The sequence below is a fragment of the Balaenoptera borealis genome, assembly GCF_965194805.1.
Source record: "Balaenoptera borealis genome assembly, chromosome: 9".
Lineage (NCBI taxonomy): Eukaryota > Metazoa > Chordata > Mammalia > Artiodactyla > Balaenopteridae > Balaenoptera > Balaenoptera borealis.
The window spans coordinates 17,235,690-17,257,605 of NC_138873.1; the positions used below are offsets into that span (position 1 = coordinate 17,235,690).

The 21,916-nt window shown below is 41.9% G+C and overlaps 1 protein-coding gene across 5 annotated transcripts in view; it reads right to left on the reverse strand.

The window, feature by feature from the left end:
* Positions 1 to 21,916, reverse strand: part of SASH1 (SAM and SH3 domain containing 1) — a 250,699-nt gene that overhangs the window by 33,913 nt on the left and 194,870 nt on the right. For 3 of the 5 annotated variants that reach the window (XM_082405434.1, XM_082405433.1, XM_082405435.1), the window contains exon 9: positions 3,235 to 3,367. In XM_082405434.1, coding sequence (XP_082261560.1) covers positions 3,235 to 3,367 — 133 coding nt within the window. Of the gene's footprint in view, positions 1 to 3,234; positions 3,368 to 8,105; positions 8,262 to 21,916 lie in introns of those variants that run through there. The other 2 variants (XM_082405436.1, XM_082405437.1) reach the window with 2 other exon arrangements.

Here is a 21,916-nt window from a genome sequence, read left to right on the forward strand (position 1 = left end):
TTACTTCTCCCATCCACCTCTGACTTGAAAGTACAAGTATCAAGTCAAAAGTACGACAATCACAAGATGCGCTCATTCCATCATTTGGCGTGTGATTTGCTTCTTGCTCAGCTGAGATCAGACTACGGAAGGAAAGGTGATTCTGACAAGAGGAAGGAGGCAGGATACAGGACGGCTTAATGCCAAGAACACAGATTTATGCCCTAGATTCCAGCCCTGGCTCTGCTACTCACCATCTCCATGACGGTGGGCAATTATTTCATCTCTCTGAGTCTGTTTCCTCACCTGTAATAATGCCTACCTATTTTATTTTATTTTATTTATTTTTTTGGCCGTGCCGTGAGGGTTGTGGGATCTTAGTTCCCCGACCAGGTATTGAACTCAGGCCACAGCAGTGAAAGCACTAAGTCCTAATCACTGGACAGTCAGGGAATTCCCACTGCCTACCTATTTTATTAGTCTCTATTATAAGGCTATTGAGAGGATAAAATTAAATGAAGAGAGATATGTGAAGGTACTTCAGAAGCTGAAAAGCACTGTACAAAAGCTAATGATTCATTAGCGGGTTACAGATGAACTGGAGAAATGAGGGAAGAGAGTGGGTGGGTATCAGCTTTAGGTAGAAGACACAGAAATGGCTGGATGAAGGGCGCTGCCCTGGCCTACAAGTTCATATTGTCTAAGGTCATGCATGCCCCAGATAAGGACTTGCAACTCAAGTTACAAGGGTAAGACTGGGTGATGGATTGTAACTCTCCTGGCTTTTCCAAGACTCCAGAGCTGGGGGGTGAGAGATGGGGTGGGAGCAGAGTACAGACCCAGGAGGTAGAGGAGTCAGGCTGCTCAGACGTAACTCTGGGTCTCCGGCCAGCTGGCTCGGTGACCATGAGTAAATTACTTCCCCTCTTTGTGTCTGTCGGAGTTTCCTTATCTGTGAAATGAGGGTAGTATTAGTGCCTGCCCCTGGTGGCTATTCTGAAGATGACATATTAACAGGAACACAAAATCTAAAGTGTTTAGGAAAGTGGCTGGCGCACAGAAGGCTCTCCGTTATTAAATTAATTAATTAATAAATGCTTATTATTATTCAGACAACTTAGTATTGGCACAGGCATGAGGGAAGTCAAAAGGATCAGCTCTTTGAAGGCCCAGGGGCAGGAGGGGGTTATTGGGAGTATGAATCTCTCCAGCTTTGCAAAGCAGGTGCCAAGGTGGCCTCTCTGTACCAGCATCAGTTCTCTTGCTACTGAGGAACTGCAGAAAGTTCTACCATGCAAGGGATGGAGGCGTTCTCATCTAGCACGGTGTTGGGTGCAGCCTGCAGTGGATGACCTCAGCTGCACACACACCTGGGGCCTCTCCTGGTGACAATGGCAAGCCTGGTCAATAGCACCCCAGCTCCCCAGACACCAGACGTGTCACTGGGGATTCAAACTCACTAGATCCATCTTCCATCTAGGACACCTAATTCATACCAAGATGAATCAAAGTTCAGAGCTAAAAGTCCGTATAGTTATTACTTTTTACCCTACAGCTACCTCTTTTGGTATATTTCCCCATTTTTTCAACTATGTCTCTCAGAGACAGTTGAATTGATTTATTCTGACATAAATATACAAATGAGAATATTTCTGCGTTTCTATGAGTGTTATTCTAGTGGGAAGGCTGCCCCAACACATACGACTATCACATATGAAGGGGCTCCTGGGTGGCAGGTCCAGGACCAGGTACTTCTCCCATTTATCTCATTTATGGACAAGACCCACCAATCTATGCATGATATATGAGATTTAATTTTGGCAAGCATGCATGAGGTTTGTTTTAAAAATGCAACACTCCCAACGTTGAATGATGGCTTTTCCATATGGTTCTACTTAATATTACCAAACGACACTGTGTGTGATTTCAGTAAGAGCTGCCACGGGGAGAGGAAGTCAGGCTATATGCTGTCCTGTGAAATCATGACAGACAGGCAGGTATTAGAACAGCCAAATGTAAATCAGCATTGCACCCGGAATTACCATGCAAGAGACACCCAGATGAAACCCTGGAACTAAACACAACTCTAAGTTTATGAAACTGGCCGTGAAGCGGATAGAGTTTCTGTCTCTCCCTCTGTTTCTCTGTCTCTCTCCTCTTTTCTTTTCCCTTTTTATCTCCACTTTCCCACAGTGACCCCCTCACCTTCAGTATTCCTCCAGGGGATTTAAACTGATAATTACATCAAACAAAAATTTTAAGAACAGCAGTAATAACAGCAAGAAACCCTCATCTATTTAAATAAAGGGGAATTCAGTTCGCTCCAAGGTTTGATTTATGTACGACCAAAAAGCCTCTATAATGATATTTTTTAAATCTACATGTTAAAATTTTGAACTTCCTTGCAATGTAGATGTGACACTTTAAAAAGTAATGTGCTTTAAAAAGAAAAAAAAAAAAATTCTTTCCAGTATTTCCTTCAATTCACTAATTGTTTTCCAAACAGGAAACCTTACTCTTTTATTGTAACTTTTTGGAAGAATTTTACAAGATGCTGCAAACGCACTTTACTAACAATAAGAAAGATGGACACGGTTGAGATTCAAACTGTCATAATTGCACTTCAAAGGTTAACTATTCACTGCAGTAAATCCAAGCTCATGCCCCTTTTGACATTACTGCTTCCTCTGACAAGTGGCTTAGCCAGGGATCTAGCTCTTAAGGATCCACATAGAATGTGAGGTCCTTAAAGCCTCATTGGAACTGAGACTTGAGACCATTTCCAGGAAGAACAAATCATCCCTCAAAGATCTGAAAGGACATTAAGTGCCTCGTTTGTTAAGACGTTTGTTTGAGATGGAGGTATATTAAACTTGGACTAAATTCACGGGGTTAGAACCACCGTCCTTTTGGGAGCAGAGGCTTACACTCAGAAGGTGTTATAAAATAAAGTTTATATAAAATGGTATAAGGTCAAAATGAAAGCCGTACCACATCTCGAGAAGATTTCATTGTCATACACTAGCCATTTCCCATCTTTGTAATGTTTAAATAACTAAGCGCCTGGAACGCCGGGCGCCAGGATCCTCCATTCCAGAAGGTACTGAGCGTTCCCCTGCTCACCTGCAGACCCGAATTCTCCCTCCGCCAGCCTCAGCCAGAACTCAACCCTTTTACTACTTTCATATTTTCTACTGATAGACGGAGCCCAAATGATTTACTCTGGAATAAGCGGGGTGGAGTCTGCTCTTTTACCTTCAGTGCTGGGCTTTTTCATTTCTTCCACCCTGATCAGTTTCTTTCTCACTCTGCGAGTGGAATTTACCAGCTTGTGTAACCTCTTAAACTTCACCGACTCCTCAGTCTCATCATCCGACTGCTCTCTTGACTGGCAAAGAAACAAAGGAAAAGTTAATCAGATAATTGCCCGGTGCAGCTCTGCCCTCACGGCCAGTCTGAACTCTGGCAGTTCTGCAGCTGAACTTGGGGCACCAACAAAGCTGCCCAACAGGTTCTTGGAGCAACACGTATCATCATCTTAAGGTCTAATTTGGTGGAGAATTAGGTCCTAGGCACCACAACACACACCGATGCCCTGGCCCGGCATGTGGTGCATTTGTCTCAATGAATTCCGGGTCTCTTTTAGAGAGCTCGGGCAGGATGCTCTCCTAGGCTGGCCCTGTAATTCCAGTTACACTGCTGTGGTTTGGGCCAGGCTCTCTGTCTGGCCCATCAGGACTCGCTGTTTAACGTGGTCATCGACTACTTCTCCAAACCCAAATTCTGTTGACTTGTTCCAGTCCTCCCCGAAAATCAAAAACAGCAGGGCAGGAAAACGGAAGAGATGCAAAGAGCCATCTTCGGTCCCATTTGTGAGGACCGTCTGCCACGTCTCAGCCATCCCTCCTTCGGCCTCTCCCAGCTCCTTGCGAGAGCTCACAAGGCCAGCATGGGGACAGGCCCTGCATTCCTCCATGAGGGACAAGGGAAAAAGCTGACCTTTTCAGCCATACAGTCCAGTCCATATTCCCCAGAATCCCATTTCGCTCTGCAGTGACTCAAGTATGCTCAGCCCAGCTGTTTTCCCTCAAGTATCAAACATTACAGAGAGAGAGAGAGAAAAAAAGTCTCTCTGCAGCAGTGACCCAAGCGAAAAACAATCCTTTCCTTGTGAACAAAATGCGGGTCTCGTTTCCAAGTTAGCTTCAACATTCAACATGCAGCTTCCTCTGTTTTATCTGTTCAAAATGTGAAACAGAGTCTCCAACTCAGCGGACGTGCCGCCCGGGCCCGGCGCGCAGGTACCCCCGGGAGCGCAGAGCCCGGCGGAAGTGCGCAGAGCCCGGCGGAAGTGCGCAGAGCCCGGGCCGCTCCGGGCGTCTCCAGTTCACCCCGCGCATCTTGCCAACAGCCTTCTCTCCATCTCCTCCAGCCTAGTTCACTGACAGAGTCCGGAGAGAAATGCCTCCAACCAAAAACAAACCACATCTCCGAACACGAGCCTAATAAGGAGAACTCCCCCCTCCAAGAAATGCTCTCGTTCATCCCAATTTTATAGAAACTAAATAGGTAAGCAAGAGTTAGCAGAGAACAGTTCAAGAGCAAATGAGGTAGGGATTATATTAATTACTTAGGCAGAAAAAAATAGTGCCTGCTGTGAGTCCGCAAGTATTTCTGTAGCACTCTGGCCCTACGTAAGGGAGATACGACCCATATCATGGCCTCTGTCCTCGCCCTGGAGTTCCCAGCACTGGAGCCATTGCACTTTCTCACTGCAAAATTATAAGCAAACCATTAACTCGCTAAAGAATAATTATTCTAACCCATGAATGGCCAGTCATCGGGACAGGGGTATTTCTCAGGCTTCCCTTCTGTGAAGTATGTCAACGTCCAATTTCTTTAAAGGTCCTAGGTAAAATATTGCATACACATTTCAGAATTAAGGTTAACTGCTGGTTACCCGGTAATGAAGAGCAGAAATCGACGCCCAGATAATAGGGGAAGGAGGATACATTGCATGCTGGTAATCAGGCTTAAGGCATTTGGTCTAAAACTTAAAATGTAACAAATTAAAATAATAAGTACAGCTTCTACTACATAATGGCAATTGTCTGATTTGAATTTTACTTTTTCTTGGATGAATTGTTGGTTTGCGATGGAATGGTCGGAGTGGTCAACCAGAGGAATGAGAACTTGGTTAGCCCTCATTCTGGGTAATCAGCACCTGAACAAAACCACAGTGCATGGAATGACACATAAACACTGAAAAACATTCTGCCTTCTTGATGTATCTCAAAAGTCAAGTACTTCTAATAGAAGAGTCAACACTTGATTACAGAAAGCTTCTGTACCTACAAATCTAGACCATCTATAACCCTCACGTTAAAAAATTCTGAAGTCAAGTGAAAATGAAATAAGCACAGGTTGTCCATAAATAAGATTCAGGAAGCTGCATCCCAGGATGAAGATCACTCATACCTAGCCTGGGGGTTGCTGGTGGTGGTGTGCATGGGGGCTGGGGGGAAGTAAAAAGAGAAATGGGACCTGGAAAGGAGTAATACAAAAATCTTGAGTCCACGAAGACACAAATCACTTGTAGGAAACAGACCATGGGAAGGAGCTTTTCAGGGAGAACTCAAAACAGTTAAACCAGGACAACAGATTTAAAGGCAATGACCTCCCCTACCTCCACCCCATGCCCCACCAGTCCTACTTTCCTCTGCCCCAGATTCACTGGGGCGAAAAAGAACATATTCCAGGTACTTATTTAATTGCTTTCACATGTTCCATCTATTTTTCAGAAACAAGAACTCTTTTAGAACTTTGAATTAGTGTTATTTTTCTTTTTCTTTAAAAAAACTAAGTCTGGAGGTGTTTGCCACGGACAAATCACAAATCATAGCAACCAATAACTTTCTTTGCATTGCATGTTTTTGAACCCTAGATGAGATAGAGGCAGCACAATTTATATGAAGAGACATGTAGGATAAAACCAAAGTCATTCAGGATATATATATATATATATATATCTTATTATTATATCATTTTAAAAATAGAAAATCTCCTCTTAAGTGAGCCCAGAAGTCACTGGAGGTAGTTGAACAGTGTATCCCAAGGATGCTTTTTATTGAGAGAGGTGTTGACTTCTCACTTCCTTCTGGGTCCAGAGGAAAAAGAGTTGTGAAATACTTGCCTTTAAAAAATTCTCTCCAGCTGTTTCAACATAAAGACTCTGTAAACGGCATGCAGTTTTCTTTTAAACTAAGGAGTAAAGCTTAAATTCCTCATTTCACGTGTCTCCTTTTAAATAAGCGTGTGCCACTTCCCAAATGCTGAAGAAAAGACTTGTCTTTTTATTCAGAAAATACACCCCCCAGAGATATATGTGTGAGATGGGGGTGTGAGAATTTTTTAAAATTAAGAAACAGATATGGGTATATAAAGGAAATCCCCACACCTAGAGGAACTTTGTAGAAGATGAGGGAACTCTGCAATGTATATAAAATGAATGACTGATTCCAAGAAGTAGACTCAGTTATTATAAAACAGGTTTTAAATAAACTACAGTGAAAAAAAATAACAGTATATGTTTATATACATTCAAACACGAGATGGTATCTCTTCCCCTCCCTGTCCTAGCCCAGGTCAGAGGGCTAAGATCAACTTTAGTTTGACCAGCTTCTAAATTAGAAGGTGAAAACTCAATCATCTGTATAAAACCCCCCACTTCCAAACCTGTAGTAGAAAAGGCAATTGATTTACCCCACCAAAGGATGTGGATTTACAATACTGTAAATAGAAACATTTAATTTCCAGCCTCTCCATTGCATATTTTTCCACCAGAAAGCCCATATGGCTCAACTTTTAATTACTTTGGCTAATGCTATATGTAGTAATTCTGTGGTGAATGCTTAAGTGTTTCATTTCTGGTTTCCATGGCAACATTACATCAGATTGCAGACAGCTGGCTCCACAGTTTTAAACCATAACAAATTGACCAAGCCAAGGCACAAAACTATAGCTGCTTTAAAGAGAGAGTACACAATTCGCCTGCCAGGGTGCTGAATGAGGAGGAGCCTATGGGGCCCTTTTGGCTTGTGACGGAGGGTGGAGCCTCCCTCCTTCTCGGCTTCTTTTGGAACATGTGCGTCCTTGACACATCTGCAATGTTCTAATGGGAAAGACATGGAGCCAGCGTGGAGAACTTTTTATAACACAGCTACATTAAGGATAATCAGAAAAAAAGGAACACAATTAATAGCATCTGTAGATACAAAAATGTGTGTGCTGGATGGAGCAAAGTAAAAGCATCCCCTTATTGTTCAACTGAAGCCTGTCACACTGCAGGTCGGTAACAGATGCTTCACTCGCCCCTGACCTTGTAACAAACAGTTCTTGCAAATCATGATGCGCCAGAACAAATGCTTTCCAAAAGCTGCGTGGCACAGTCGCGCAGGCACGGGAGTAACGTGCTGTAATAAAGATTAAACCGAACTTGCAAGGAGCAACTAGAACCCTTTTGGGGACCGCTGGAGACCTTGCTGAGCACAGGATTACAGCTGTGCCTTTTGCAGAACCACACTTACTCAGCTTGCTTCCCCAGCTCCAAACACGTAGCATGCTGTCCCGACTAAGTTATCTCGCCCCGGAACTACACACGGGAACACCATATTTATGCACTTCTGAAAAGTATTCTGAAACTGGCGATCTATTCGCCTGTGAAATTCACACGATGTCGATGGCGTTAACCTTCAAGAGAAGGAAACCAATCGTAGGTTTATGAAAAGCCGTGTGCAAAGCTGCCCGAAACCAAGTCTTCCTCACGAGAAACCTCCACAAGTGGCAACTAAGCTCCCAACCCCACGTACACCCAACCCCCCGCATGCCCGCTTTATTCTCAAAATAATACTCACTCCTCTCCTCCAAAAGCTATGCCGGGTGAGCAAGCTAGGAAAGAATGCTCTGGGTTATAAGGTAGGGAAGTAAACAAGGGAAGAAGGATGAATCTAGAGGAATTTGAATAGGAAAGACGGAAGCATCATAGCCGGGAACAATTAAAAAGCTTTTCCTTGAAGTGACGGAAAGCACATTTCCCCCTTCACGTGAAGCGTGTCCAGCGAACTTACCGGCTTCGGCATTGAGCAGGCCTCAGGGGTGATTCTGAGCTCGTCCGGGACCCCCGCCCCCTCCCCACTCTGAGCGCGTCTTCTCTCCTGCTTGTCACCTCTGTAATCTCAAAGTGACGGTGAGGCACTCCTCGAACATGCTCCTTGGGAGTTACATGATCGGGCAGGCTCTGCCGGCACAGCTTACGATCCGAAGGAGAAGAAAGTGAAGACACTGGTTTCAATTAGCTGCTTGCTGCCTGCTGCCTGATTCCCCAGTTCCTCGCTAACTGCATAACTTGTAAGAAAGGCAGAAGTCATCAGCTCTAAGCAAATCTCCTATTCACCACAAGGAAAAAAGGGAGTGTTGTACGTGGCAAACAATCCCTGTTTTCACTGACGAAGGCTCCCTGACCTCCCGCTGGCCTCCAGTTCCTTAATTACTGTCTATGGAATTCCAGAGAAAGAAAAAAAGAACGCGAGAATCTCAGCAAATCCGGGACAAGGACTCACCCTCACGAGTGACTGAACTGAAAAAAGATCTTTTTTGCAGATAGTCTTCCCAACACCCCCTGAAGGGAGTCGTCGCAATTGAAAATAGACACCTTCCAAGGGCTATTTTTGAAATTCCTGAATTAAAACTTATGATTGTGGTTTTCTCCTAAAGTTGTCACTTTCTGTCTCTGTCCCGCTTTGTTTTGTTTTGTTTTCTTTTCTTTTCTATTTTAACCACTAGAGTAAATGTAGGTCCCCTTCACTGATGCTTCTAAAACTGTCTTAACCGAATTTTTTCAATGATCACTTCAGAGCAGCTGAGTTCTCTTGGCTTCTAAAATGTGAGCACGGGACTCTGTCAGTAGATGGTCATTTAATTTTCTCAGGGCTGCCTAGGGAGCGACATCACGTTCTGTTACTTAAACAGAACACCATCTAAGAAGGCAGGACTGAAAACCCATGTGAAGTTTCCGTGACACAGGTTGTAAGTCATGTCTGTATTTTCAGGGCTAAATTCATTCAGTGGGGTAAGTCATGTATTCCCATTGTGTAGTCCGAGCTACCCGCTCCTAGGTGCCTCTCACTGCGTGGGTCTTTATTTAAGTACTATGCGAGGGCCCCTCTCTTGGTAGGACATCACATAGCAGAGATCCTGGGGTATCACAGACGGCCAGAGCTCACCCTCTTTTCCTGGGCACCCGTCCTGCTCTCCTTCCCTGGGTCCCTTTGGCATCTCTCACTCTGCATGAAATTCCCTTTCCCTCAATTTTTCTGCCCCCAAAATGTCTCCTCCCATTATTTATCGAATTTCCTATTAGTTCTCCCCACAATGGTTCGCCACACCTTCCCTATACTGTCTGTTTCCCATTTCACAAAGCCATTCCCTGATGCCCTCTCTGGTTTCACATCCGCTCCCTTCCACACTGCCATCTGAGGACCCACATGTGCCACAAGTGGTGGCAGTGCTTCCCCAACGTGGGACTTCAATCACCCAGATTTATCGAACGCTCACAGTTCCCAGGCACTCTGTTGAGTATCTGCACACATGACCTCATTTCACAGACAGTAAATGGCAGAGGAAGACAGTGACATTTCATGGTTTTGCTCCTGCACCACCCTAGCTCTACCCGGGCTTCCTTCACCCAAGACTGACAACCACACTGCATGCATCATTGTGCTGAGAATTCCTTAAGACTGTCAGTAGAAGTCTCACTTGAATTTCTCTGTTACTTCATGAAAACTAAGAAAACGTGCATGCCCCGAAGACAGTGGGGAAATACTCATAGACTTTGGAGCTAGAACAGCCTGGCATTAATTTCCAAGTCCTCCAGCAAATCACTCTACTCCTATGGTCTTAGTGTTCCTCCACGTAAATTTCATCTAATAACATTTGTGTTAAAGTGTTGATGTTTTACAAAGTTTGTATATAATTGTGTATAATCGACCCCCGGAGCTCGGAGCTCGGTAAGTGATTATTACATCTGCATTCTATCTATTACTGATCGGAATTCAAACAAGAGCTATTTTAATGCTTGCAAACTGCTGTTTTAGGTGCCATGTAAATAGCAAAAAACACATGAAAGCAAGTGATAATGGCCAATATTTGAGGCTGAGTCTGAACAGGCTGTTTAGATACACAGAAGATTCTGGGCAGGATTCAGAGCCAGAACTCTGGAATCCCGCAGACATAGGCTGAGGTCTCCTTTATGCCACTTGTGAACTCTCATTTATAAAACAGACAGTGACAAGCCTCTTAGGGTCCTTTGAGAGAATGAAAGGAGACCTTAACTGTGAGGCCTGGAGCCTGGAAGGTCCTGAAACCTCTACAGTGTGAGATCGAGGGAGCTGGGCCTTAAGAGCCAGGTTTTGTGAGGCAGGTGGAGGGAAGGACCCATCTCCTGCTTGTCCTCCCAGTGGTCTCCTCCTGCCCACCCCCCTTATTTTTGGCTGCACCAAGCGGCATGCAGGATGTTAGTTCCCCAACCAGAGATCAAACCTGAGCCCCCTGCGGTGGAAGCTCAGAGTCTTAACCACTGGACCGCAAGGGAAGTCCCTTTACCCCCCTTTTTAACTGTCACTGCTGCCACTCTCAGAGGAGGAGGCAGGTCTTTATGGAGACACTCTATGTAGGGAGCTACAGGGGCACCCAACAAGGGCTTCTCTTTCAGAAGACAGCAGAGACCACAGGGACAGGGACCATGTCCATTCCCCTCCTTGTAAGTGGGGTGCCCGGTGCACCAGTGGGCCTGCAGCAAATAATGCACGTAGAATGAAGAAGTTGAGACTCTTCAGCCCCATAGCTCCCAGCCCTTGCTGTGTATCTGAGTAAACTGCGGGATATTCGAAAGACTAGCCTGGTCCAGGCCACCCTGCGACGCTTCTTGGTGGAGGGAAGGTGGAAACAGGGCAGATCAACTTCACAAAGGAAGAGCATCGCTGGTCTTGTTCACTGGGTAGTGGACTTGAACTTACCCAGCACATATAAGTACACAAATTTGCAGAGGACAGATTTGAGCATCTGACTCCCACTCTAAGGAACTACTCATTAGGTCCTCAGAGCAAAGTCCAAAGGCCATATTGTGAAAAGTAGGACTGCATGGTCAGAGCCCTTACTTCCAGTTTCTGTGCATGTTACGCTCAGCTATGCAGACACCATGTGGAAACAGCCTCTCATAGCACCTGGTTCTCATACTGCGACTTCCTCACAGCATCTCAGATACCCCATTTCTCACGTGCCTGCACACCTTTGCACTTGAGGATTCCTCTTTGGGGAATATCTCTGCCCACCCCCATCTACTTCCCTAGCTCCTACTCATCCTTCAAGATTCAGTTCAGTACTTCCCTGGTGGCGCAGTGGTTAAGAATCTGCCTACCAATGCAGGGGACACGGGTTCGATCCCTGGTCCAGGAAGATCCCACATGCCGCAGAGCAACTAAGCCCGTGCGCCGCAACTACTGAGCCTGCGCGCCTAGAGCCTGCAACAAAGAGAAGCCACTGCAATGAGAAGCCCGCGCACCGCAACGAAGAGTAGCCCACCCTGCTCGCCACAACTAGAGAAAGCCCGCGCGCAGCAACGAAGACCCAATGCAGCCAAAAAAAAAGATTCAGTTCATGTGTCACCTCCTCTGGAAAGCCTTCCTGGCTTTCCTCCTCATCTTCCTTAGGCCAGGTGGCTGCAAAGCAACCTAACAGACTTTCTCGTGGGACTTAGCTCAATACATTATCGCAGTATTACTAGCCCTTCATTAAACTTCAAGAGGACAAAAGTACTGTCATTTCCATTCCTCTATCTGTATTTCAGTAACATTTATTGTTTATTCCTACTAACACAAGATATATTTTTAATTAGAAATTGTGGAAAATGCAGATACAGAAAAAAAGAGAAAGGAAATACTTATATCTTCCTAATCAGAAAAATTAGTAATATTTTGGTTTATATCTTCATACACACACACTCACACACACACAATACACTTCTATGTTACTTTCTTTTAAACAAAAAAAGGATGACCTTGTGATCTTTAGCTGTTCCACCCCCCCACAGTTACTAACAAGGTCCCCAAAGCCTCCCTCACATGAACACAGGTGTAAATAGAAACAAAGTGCCCGCTTAAAATTGTGACCCTCTGAGCCACACTGCTGTCTCTTAATGTTTCCTTTAGAGAAACCCTGGGGCCCTCAATGTACACTGTTCAAACTGTTTTATACTTGCTTTTAAAAATTAATGTGTTTTGAACATTTCCCCACATCAACAAATATTCAAAAAATAAAATATGACAATACATTAATGATTCAATAGTATTCAGACACAGAAGTACACCATACTTTACTTAAATACTATCCTCAATCATTGGACATTTGCATGTTTCCAATTTTTCAATATTGTAAAATATACTCCGATGAACACTGTGGTAAAACTTCGAATGCATCTAATACATTCTTTCTTTAGAATAAATGATTAGATTGTTGAACTGATGGGTAAAGAATGGGCGAATCGTTAAGTCTTTTGATACATATTAACAATTTGCTCAGAAGAAACACTGTATTATTTTAAAATTTCACAAGTAGTATAAAAAGAGTACCTATTTCTTCACACAACTGCCAACACTGAACATTACAATATTCTTCCCCACTGAGACAATTAAAGATCATATCTATATTTGCGATAAATAGATATTTCCTGATTGAAATCAATGGAGGGATGTACTGATTCGAGGCATTAGGAAGAAGAAGGAATCGCAATATGAGTAAGGTGGCTTTACCTGGACTTACCAAGGTTATAATCTAGAAGTCTGGGGGTAGAGATGCCCCAAGAGAAGTTCAGAAATACGATTAATGTAAGTCAACTGTGATAAATGGGTAAGAGGAACAAAGAGATACAGGGATTCAGAAGTGGGCGAAATCACCTCTGGCTGGGGAAACTGAGACATGCTTCAGTGAGGGGACGGGCACTCGCCATGGCTTTGGGGGCATTTCCATGTCCCTATATGAGCCCAGAAGTCCCGTGTTTACGTGGCTCCTGCTGACCTTAGATGCCTGCCTATCTGGACGCTCAAAGAAGAGTTCAGCTGCTGCTGCTGCCTTTATAAACAGCATGTGACACCAATCAACAACAGCTTCATGGCCCTCCTCTTCTCCAAACTTGATTTCATAATCTCTCCAACATGCCTGATCTCCCTCCACTGGTCCAAGAAGTGATGCATTCAAGGTCACTCCCTACCTTGGGGGCAGCATATTGGCTCCGGCTGGGTACGTTCAAGATCAGCTACCAGTCATCATTGTCCGGCTGTGGCCGGGGCCTTCCGATCACAGCCATCAGGTTAATGTGTTATTCTTTGTGTTTATAGAAAAATTTGTTTCACTCTTTGAAGAAGAGAATTACTTTAGAATTACTAGAATTACTAGAATTACTTTAAAAAGTGTTTATGAATTGCAGTAACTATATAAACTATGAAACACATTGTGGGTTTTTTTCCCTTATTTCACAAAGGAGTCAGGGGAAGACTCATCTGTTTAGTAAGAAATATTTTGCTCATTAGCTGGTGACATCATTGCCCTCTGAAATTAGGAGATTTTTGTCAGCATATGGAAAAAAAGATGAAATTCCATTCTTCTCCCAGAGGTACAGTGTAACACTGAAATAATCTCTCTGGCAGTTTCAAAATTAACTAGTTGTCACCAGATTTGAAGAAGAAGGAGGAGGAGACAGAGGAGGAGAAGATAATTACATGATACTCATACTTGTAAAAAGTATGTGAGAATTTGAGGTAATGTTACCATCCCCTAGAGGCAAAGGCTTGTCAGCACTTAATTCACTTAAAGAAACTGTTTAAAAAACTAACTACAAAACCAAAGGAACAGCAAAGGGATGCTACATTCCACAATAAACTCTATTCTTTTTCTTAAAACTCATGAACTCTGAATTGTTTTTAATCACCCCCAAATAATGTTGCTACTTTCCCTATAAGGAACTAGAAAATATAAGACCTCAGGAGTCCTACAGCCACGTCTAGGGAGACTCGAATAACAAGTAAGCACACTTGTCCCAATTCTGCAAGTTTCCATGAAGAAGAGAAAATGCCTTTCCTTCTCCTGAAAGGAGTTGGGGGAGGAGAGAGGTTAAGTGGAGGAAAAAGAACCGACTTCCCCTTCACTCTGTAAATCTTTGGAAGATTTTACTGCTTGAGATTATGTCACCCTGCCCATAGGTCAGAGAACCCTGCTGGTCATATAAAATAGGTGAGTTGAGATAAAAAAGAAGTTAGGGGAAGGTAGTCAACAACTAACTCTACAGGCCCCTCTGTAAAGAGTGGGGGAGTGTTACCCAAAACAAACCTATGGTGTCAGGCACACTAAGAGCTAAAGCAAAACACCAAACCCACTCATTCCCAAGTGTATTCGATTCTCACATAGCCCGTGCCATGGAAAAAGGATGATTCAGAACAGGACTGCCAAGTAGGGCAATTACATATGCTTTTGAGGCTCTAGTTTCTGGAGCTGATGGAAGTTTTCATCCCAGAAGCGCTAAGTCTCCCAAGAGACTGGGTGGTGTTTGCAAAGTCACATTACTTTTATGGCATCTTAGACTGACTGATTCATGGATCAGGCACGATGACTTCTTGGACACGGCCGCCAAACAACCTTGCCTAGGCACACGACGATGTAGGAATACAGAGAACTGATGGAGCCTGCAAGGCAACGGAGGGAAGGTGCGGACACCAAGTTCTTCCTTCCAACCCAAGCTCAGGCTACTGATTAGCACGGGCATCTGCTGAAGACGGAGGCAGATGGGCCGAAGGTACCTCGCAGAGTCACGATCTATGTGTGACCTTAACACACTTCTCCTTATGTTTGTAGAATGAATAATAAGCAAATTTACTTCCAAATAGAAGACAGCTTAGCCTGTCTTTGTGTTTCTATAAACACAAAGAATAACACATTCACCTGATGGCTGTGATCAGAAGGCCCCAATCGATTCACTGGCTCAGAAAATGAATCAACTGGAGCTAGAAAAATTGTTTGTGGTCATCTAACTGGCAAAACAATCAGGTCATGATGACTGCTGAAAACTAAACCACAGAATATCCTTCCCACAACTAACAAAATGAGCAATAGTGTCCTACAAAGCACAATTACTAAAAACTGGCAAAAATACTCCACCAAGAGCATCCAAACAAAAGTATATAACCTAATATATTAAACTTGAGAACTCCGTGATCAAGCTAAGAAAAAAATTCCTGAAGACCCACAGAAAAGGAAGCAAACTGTGTGGCCTTCTTTATCTTTTTCTGATCTAAGAGAAGCAGAAATTGCTTCAGGAGAGTAATGAGTGAAAAGACGGAAAGTCAATGGTAAGGCTGATCCTGATTAAAATGAAGCCTCTAGAAATTCACCAGGAATTGGAGGAATAAATTAAAGACAGACTGGCTCTGGTGTACCCGTTCCCCCACCCTTAAGCAAGCAACGTGAACAGTGATGCAGCACATTTAACAAACTCTTAGGAGAGAGAAAGCCGAGCCCAGGTATCCCAATGAAGACCACATTCCACCTCGGTTGGGTTTTCCCACGTCCCCAGCTATTACATTAGGCTACAGCAACAACAAACATGAATGGATCACAAAATAAAGGAAGGAAAACACTCCACTCTCTGACAGCATGGCAAACAGGTCAAAAAGTAATCTTCATTATATCAGCACAAACAGAAAATGTGACCTGAGCTACCCAAGCATGATCAAAGTGAAAAGAAATGCATGAGAACTACTCAAACTATAACAAGGGGAAAAAAAAGAGAGAGAGAGAGAAAAGGCATGGACAAACACAATAATTCTATCTTTTGATCCCATCTCCCTATCAGAAGAAAATATAACTCAAGGAACAGGAAGAAATTCCTAACAGTTCTTCTCTCTATAAAATAATTAAAGAAGAACATGAATTCAATTAAATGAGACCTCAAAGACAAGATGAAAAACACGGATGATATAAATTTTAAAACTGCAATCATATATGGAAGCAACCTAAATGTCCATCGACAGAGGAACAGATAAAGAAGATGTGGCATATATATATATATGCACATACTGTGGAATACTACTCAGCCATAAAAAAGAATGAAATAATGCCATTTGCAGCAACACGGATGGACCTAGAAATTATCATATTAAGTGAAGTAAGTCAGACAGAAAAAGACAAATATCATATGATATCACTTATATGTGGAATCTTAAAAAATGATACAAATGAACTTATTTACAAAGCAGAAACAGAATCACAGACACAGAAAACAAACTTATTGTTACCAAAGGGGAAAGGGGCGGGGGTGATAAATTAGGAGTTTGGGATTAACAGATACACACTACTAGGTATAAAACAGATAACAAACAAGGACCTACTGTATAGCACAGGGATCTATATTCAATACTTTATAATAAGCTATAATGGAAAAGAATCTGAAAATGTGTGTATGTGTGTGTGTGTGTGTAACTGAATCACTTTGCTGTACACCTGAAACTAACATAACTTTGTAAATCAACTATATTTCAATTAAAAACAAAAAACAAAACAAATTGCAGTCATAAGGAACCAAACAACCTATTACAGAGCCAATTTATAAATAAGAATGAGCAAAGAAAAGAATCAATACCGTATTAGTCAAAATATTGATACTGAGAAAAACTTTATTATTTAAATCCATTTTCTCATATGACCCAAGTTTGAAGATTTACCCACCTGTTCACCTAAGCCACTGGCCTTGCTGCTCCCTCTACCTAACAGGTTTCTCTTCCTCCTCCTGGTGAACTCTTGCTCAGTTTCAGTCACCTTCACTGGGCTTTCCACACTCTCCTCACTGGGGCCTAATGGACTTTCTGTGCGTATTTCACACACTCGGTAGAAATATTCCAATTAAGGCCCCAACCAGGCTATCCACTTGTCTGTCTCTTCTTCTCAAATATAAACTCCTGTGTATAGGGACTGACCTATAGTAGGTACTTAGTAATGTTTGCACAATGAATGAGTAAAAGAATGTTCAAGATGGCATTCTTTCACCTACACTCTGGCTCAAAAGCACAGGGCAAGAAGTGTCCTTGTAGGAACTAATTATGCAATGTTATTAGAATTATACTAGTAATAGTACAATCAACAAGGGATGAGAGACGGTATGATACAAAGAGGGAAAGGAAAAGGGACAGAGAAGAGAATAAAGGGATATTTCTACAGAAATTATTCTGAGAATAATTAGAATTTGAATTAGAATTTGGTTGTGTTAAAATATTGCTTTCTAGATGAATGTCCTTGATGACTGGGTATAGTTCTAAGAGTTTTGATACAGTGACTGACAGTTCAAACGGACTCTGAACAAGTGATGGGCAGTCCATGACTTCAGTAAGTTGGCTTAGGCTGGAAGCGGCCCTCAGTCTGGATCCGACTCATGAACCATGATAGGACCTGGGTCTCTCTCCAACCCATCCATTATATAAGATTTGGTACCAGGGCAAATGATTTAATGAGGAATGAACATGTGATGAATCACTATCATTAAACAAGTAATGGAAATCCTCTCTTACCCCAAGCTCCCTAAGTTTCATCCCAAAAGTGAAGTAAGAAATTGGCATTGCAAATCTAAATGCCAATCCTTAACCCATATTATATTACAAATATCTGTATTTAGATATAATCAGCTAGCTAGGGTAAATGTCGTAGATCCTGTTTGGTATTTACGTATAAGGTTGGACAAATGAGACTGCTATTTTTAAGGTCAAAAGCTAATATTTCCAGTTCACGTGGTTCGACCTAATTAAAGAAACAACAGGGAAGTCCCTGGCAGTCCAGTGGTTAGGACTCCACGCTCTCACTGCCGAGGGCCCAGGTTCATTCCCTGGTCAGGGAACGAAGATCTCGCAAGCCACACAGTGTGGCCAAAAAAATTTAAAAATGAAAGAAAGAAAGATGAAGCTGAGGGCGACAGTAAAATCTTAAAAAAAAAAAAAAAAGAAAGAAAAGAAAAGAAAAGAAATAACAGACCAGAATGTGCCCGAAAACTAACTTAAATTTTAAAAGTGATAACAATAGGTTACATAACCCTCAGATTATATTGTATCTGGATATTTTATTGTTATTTACTTTTGTTCACGTGGCCCTTGATGTGTTGAGGAGGGTGTGCAGGCAGCACTCTCAACTCCCTGTGACCATACAAACCAGTGAAGATAGACGTGTACTGATACCTGGCTGGTTTGCCAGGTGCAAAGAGCCAAATTTCCAACTATTTCTGGGCCTGCTGTAAGAGCACCCCCCAACGTAACGGGCATGGAAGCCCACACCTCATTGTCACTATATGGCCCTAGGTAATTTCAATACGATTAGTGTTTATTTTTCCCAAACTGTAATCCTAAGGCCACATATGTTACTGAAATCATACCAGACCCGTTCCTAAGCCCACAGACAGTTATACCTTTTGAAACAGAAAATACACTGATTATGTGTTTGGTAAAAACATAACCAATTAAACACACACTATTTACATTAAGCTTGTTCTGACAACTCCAGTCTGTCTGCCGTAATATGCAAAAGCAGAAGTGCTGCTGCCATGTTAATGGCATGTACAAAAATAAAACTTTTGACAGGAACTCCAGTATTTTAAGAATGACAGTTAATGGCGAGGTAGAAGATCGTCACATAAGCAATAGAGGCTGGCGTTCATTGGGTATTTACTTGGTGCCATTTAATCCTTGCAACACCCATGTGAGGTAGATACACTTGGCCCAAGTTTTGAGGCACAAAGAGATGAAACAACTTGCCCTCAGATGCAGAGCTAATAGGTGGCAGAGCTGGGATCTGGACCCAAAGTCTGACTCACATCTGTGCACTTTAACCAGCCCCCTCACCGGGCAAACGCCTGGCTTTCCCGAGGCCAGAACCTCCTTCCTGTCTAACTTTGTTTAAAGATGATGATCTCAAGGGACTCACAGCAAACACACGCCTCAAACTTTGGCCCTTCTCCCAGGGACAAGGCTGGGGAGAGAGGGTGGTGTGGAATAAATGACAAGAAGTCATCTAAGCAGCAGTTCTTGGTCAGCTTATGTCCAGTGAGAGCAAAAGTCACCTTTCTCACAAGACTTTGGGACACATGTTATTCCAATGGACTGATTTTGTCTCTAGTCTCTCCATAAGCTACAGGTCTAAAGAATCATTACGTCTACTCTTCTAAAGAGAATTTTAATATGTCTATATTTTACTATCATTTTCATTTCAAAATTACTTTTGTTAAAATTAAGAGGAATATTTCTTCCTCTTCCCACCCAGCCAAATAAAAAAGAAATTTGTAGAAGGTATCTATGAAAGTCTTTATAATCATCTCAAGGCTTCAAGTACGCATTAAAAGACCTGAATCAATAAGAGTTATTTTTGCCATAGTTATATTTAGAAAGATTTAGAAAAGTGTTCCTTTTTTTGACACAGTGTAACATAGCATGGCATGAACATGCTAGCCCAAGCAAACAGGGTAAAAAAGCCCTCTGGCAAATTAACGCTAGGCCATACTTCTACTCTTTCTCCTGGTCAAATTAGAAGTCAAATGAGTTGAGTAAAGCTCTTCCTCTGTTCAAGAAATAAAGAGCCAAAGCACACATCCAACCATGCTGTATTTAAGCCTAGCTAGTGTAAGAATTAAAGCTACAACAAGCAGAATCATTTTCTAGCTACAAATCAAAACTTACCTTGCCAGTGAGAACCCTTTTCAGCTGAAACCCATATGTTGTTATGAAAAAAAATCCTTTAGGAAGAGAGATTCAAAGAAAACATAACACGATTAAAAGCAAACAGTAACTTACATTCAGTAATGTAAGTTATTTTTATGCTTGGAATCTATTCTCTCTTAAATTTCCTTATAAAACCAATAATATAAGAGCAGAAAGACAGTAGAAAGAAGGTCAACCATTTACATAAAGATACCTTTACTGGACCTATAATGTCAACTTTAATACTAAGGTCTATGTGAATCTTCACATAGTTTATGCAGCCAATAAATATTTACCCAAAGTCAGCAAAAATATGAAAATCTTATTTTAAAAAAATCGCTGGTACTATCTATAGGTGGAAGACAATTCTGTAAATTCATCATGCATTGTCATTAAAAAAATGACAATGTTGTTTGGGAATCAGATTTCCCCAAACAACAAAGCTAGTAATATTGGTTTCTATTTTCCTTTAACACCTTTGCAATATAAAAATAAAACTTCTGATACATCTTAACTTATAGGCATTGTCTAGAAGTTCACCCTAGTAAAAGACACCTATTCAAAATAAGAATTATTTTCACTTTATTAATTATATTTAAGAATAGCCAAGTTTTAAAAAATCTGGTTCAACCCAGAGTCCTGGACTCTAAAAAGAGCACCTTGCATTTACAGACGTCTCTCGGACAAGCAGAAGCATCGTTCTGCCCCCGAAAGGAACACCCCATGAGCATGAGCTCTGTTCTCTGACCACATTCTGTATTAAATGATTAAATTGTCCATCTTTTCTTTGGCCGTAATAGAAATTAGGCCGTTCACCCCGAGAACCACTAAAAAAGTAACTTTGTGGAATGCTCTCCTGGCCTTCAGCACACTACCTTTTAGAAAGTTCTAGATTAGACTAAGGCTATAGCAACCTCTTCTTCCAAAACAACAGACCTGAATCTTCTGGCTGGAAGACAATGGCTGTAATTGAGGCAGGTGAAATGACTCTGAAAAGCCTCAGTAAAAACCACCTGCTGGTGAGGGCCAAGTTTATGGTTTATAATTTTAGAAAGCCCCCAAAAGATTTAACAGTCTTGCATCGTGCCAACAATATGGGGATATTTTAGTTGCGACCTTGAAAGTCCTCAATCAGGGAAACACTTAAAATAGTATTTTGTAAAAAGTGGAAAAAATGACCACCTGATGTTGTGTCTTTGTTACCCCAAATCTGGACACAGTTCAACCACATGGCTCCCCAGGTTAGTGGCAAAGCTATATTCAGAACTGGAATGAAAGGTTATGCAGAGATGCACATATGGATGTAAGGTATTATTATAACACCACAGTGATAACATAGCACTCTTTGCACAAATATTTCCCAACTCTAATATTTCCCCAAATGTAAAAGTGATCAATTATGAAACGATGACTTGCTTTACAAAATAATTCACGTCACAAAACATTTCACCATAGTTGCTTCACCCTGGTAAGGAGCTCCAGATACAGAAACATAATTCCAACTTTTTCTGGAACACAGTTTGTATGAAGTGAAACAATTAAACGCGACCAAAATAGATGTCTGCAATGGACTCTTAAGAGCTCTGGTGCTTTACTGTCCTTGTTGTTGCTTTAATATTTCTTTATATATTATATATTTAAAAAAATAATTTGAATAGCATCATAATCAAATAATTTACAATTTGACATTTTTCGGAAAGAGAGTTCACTGCAAGTATTTCAGGTACAGATCACCAACTCTTACCTACCAGTTTTGTAAAAACAAAAACTATGATTTACTAAAATGTACGCCTTGAGTAAAAAAACTTTAAACCCCAGTAAGACAGACAGCAAAATTTCTTTAAACATTTTCTTAATCAGAAGGTAAACTGAACCTCAACGCACAAAGCTGAAAGCTTAAAATGAGAACTCTTACAACCTTTCCCCTGCAGGAGGCGAAGGAAAACAAAAGTTACTAAAATAAAATGAAAAATATTAAAATAAACGTTCAGATGTTTAACAAGGAATCCACTTAAGTACTCAACCAGAAATTCTTTTTAAAAACTCTAACACTCACAACAGAAGTTTGTTATTAATGAAAAACAGCAGAGAACTGATTCCCCTCT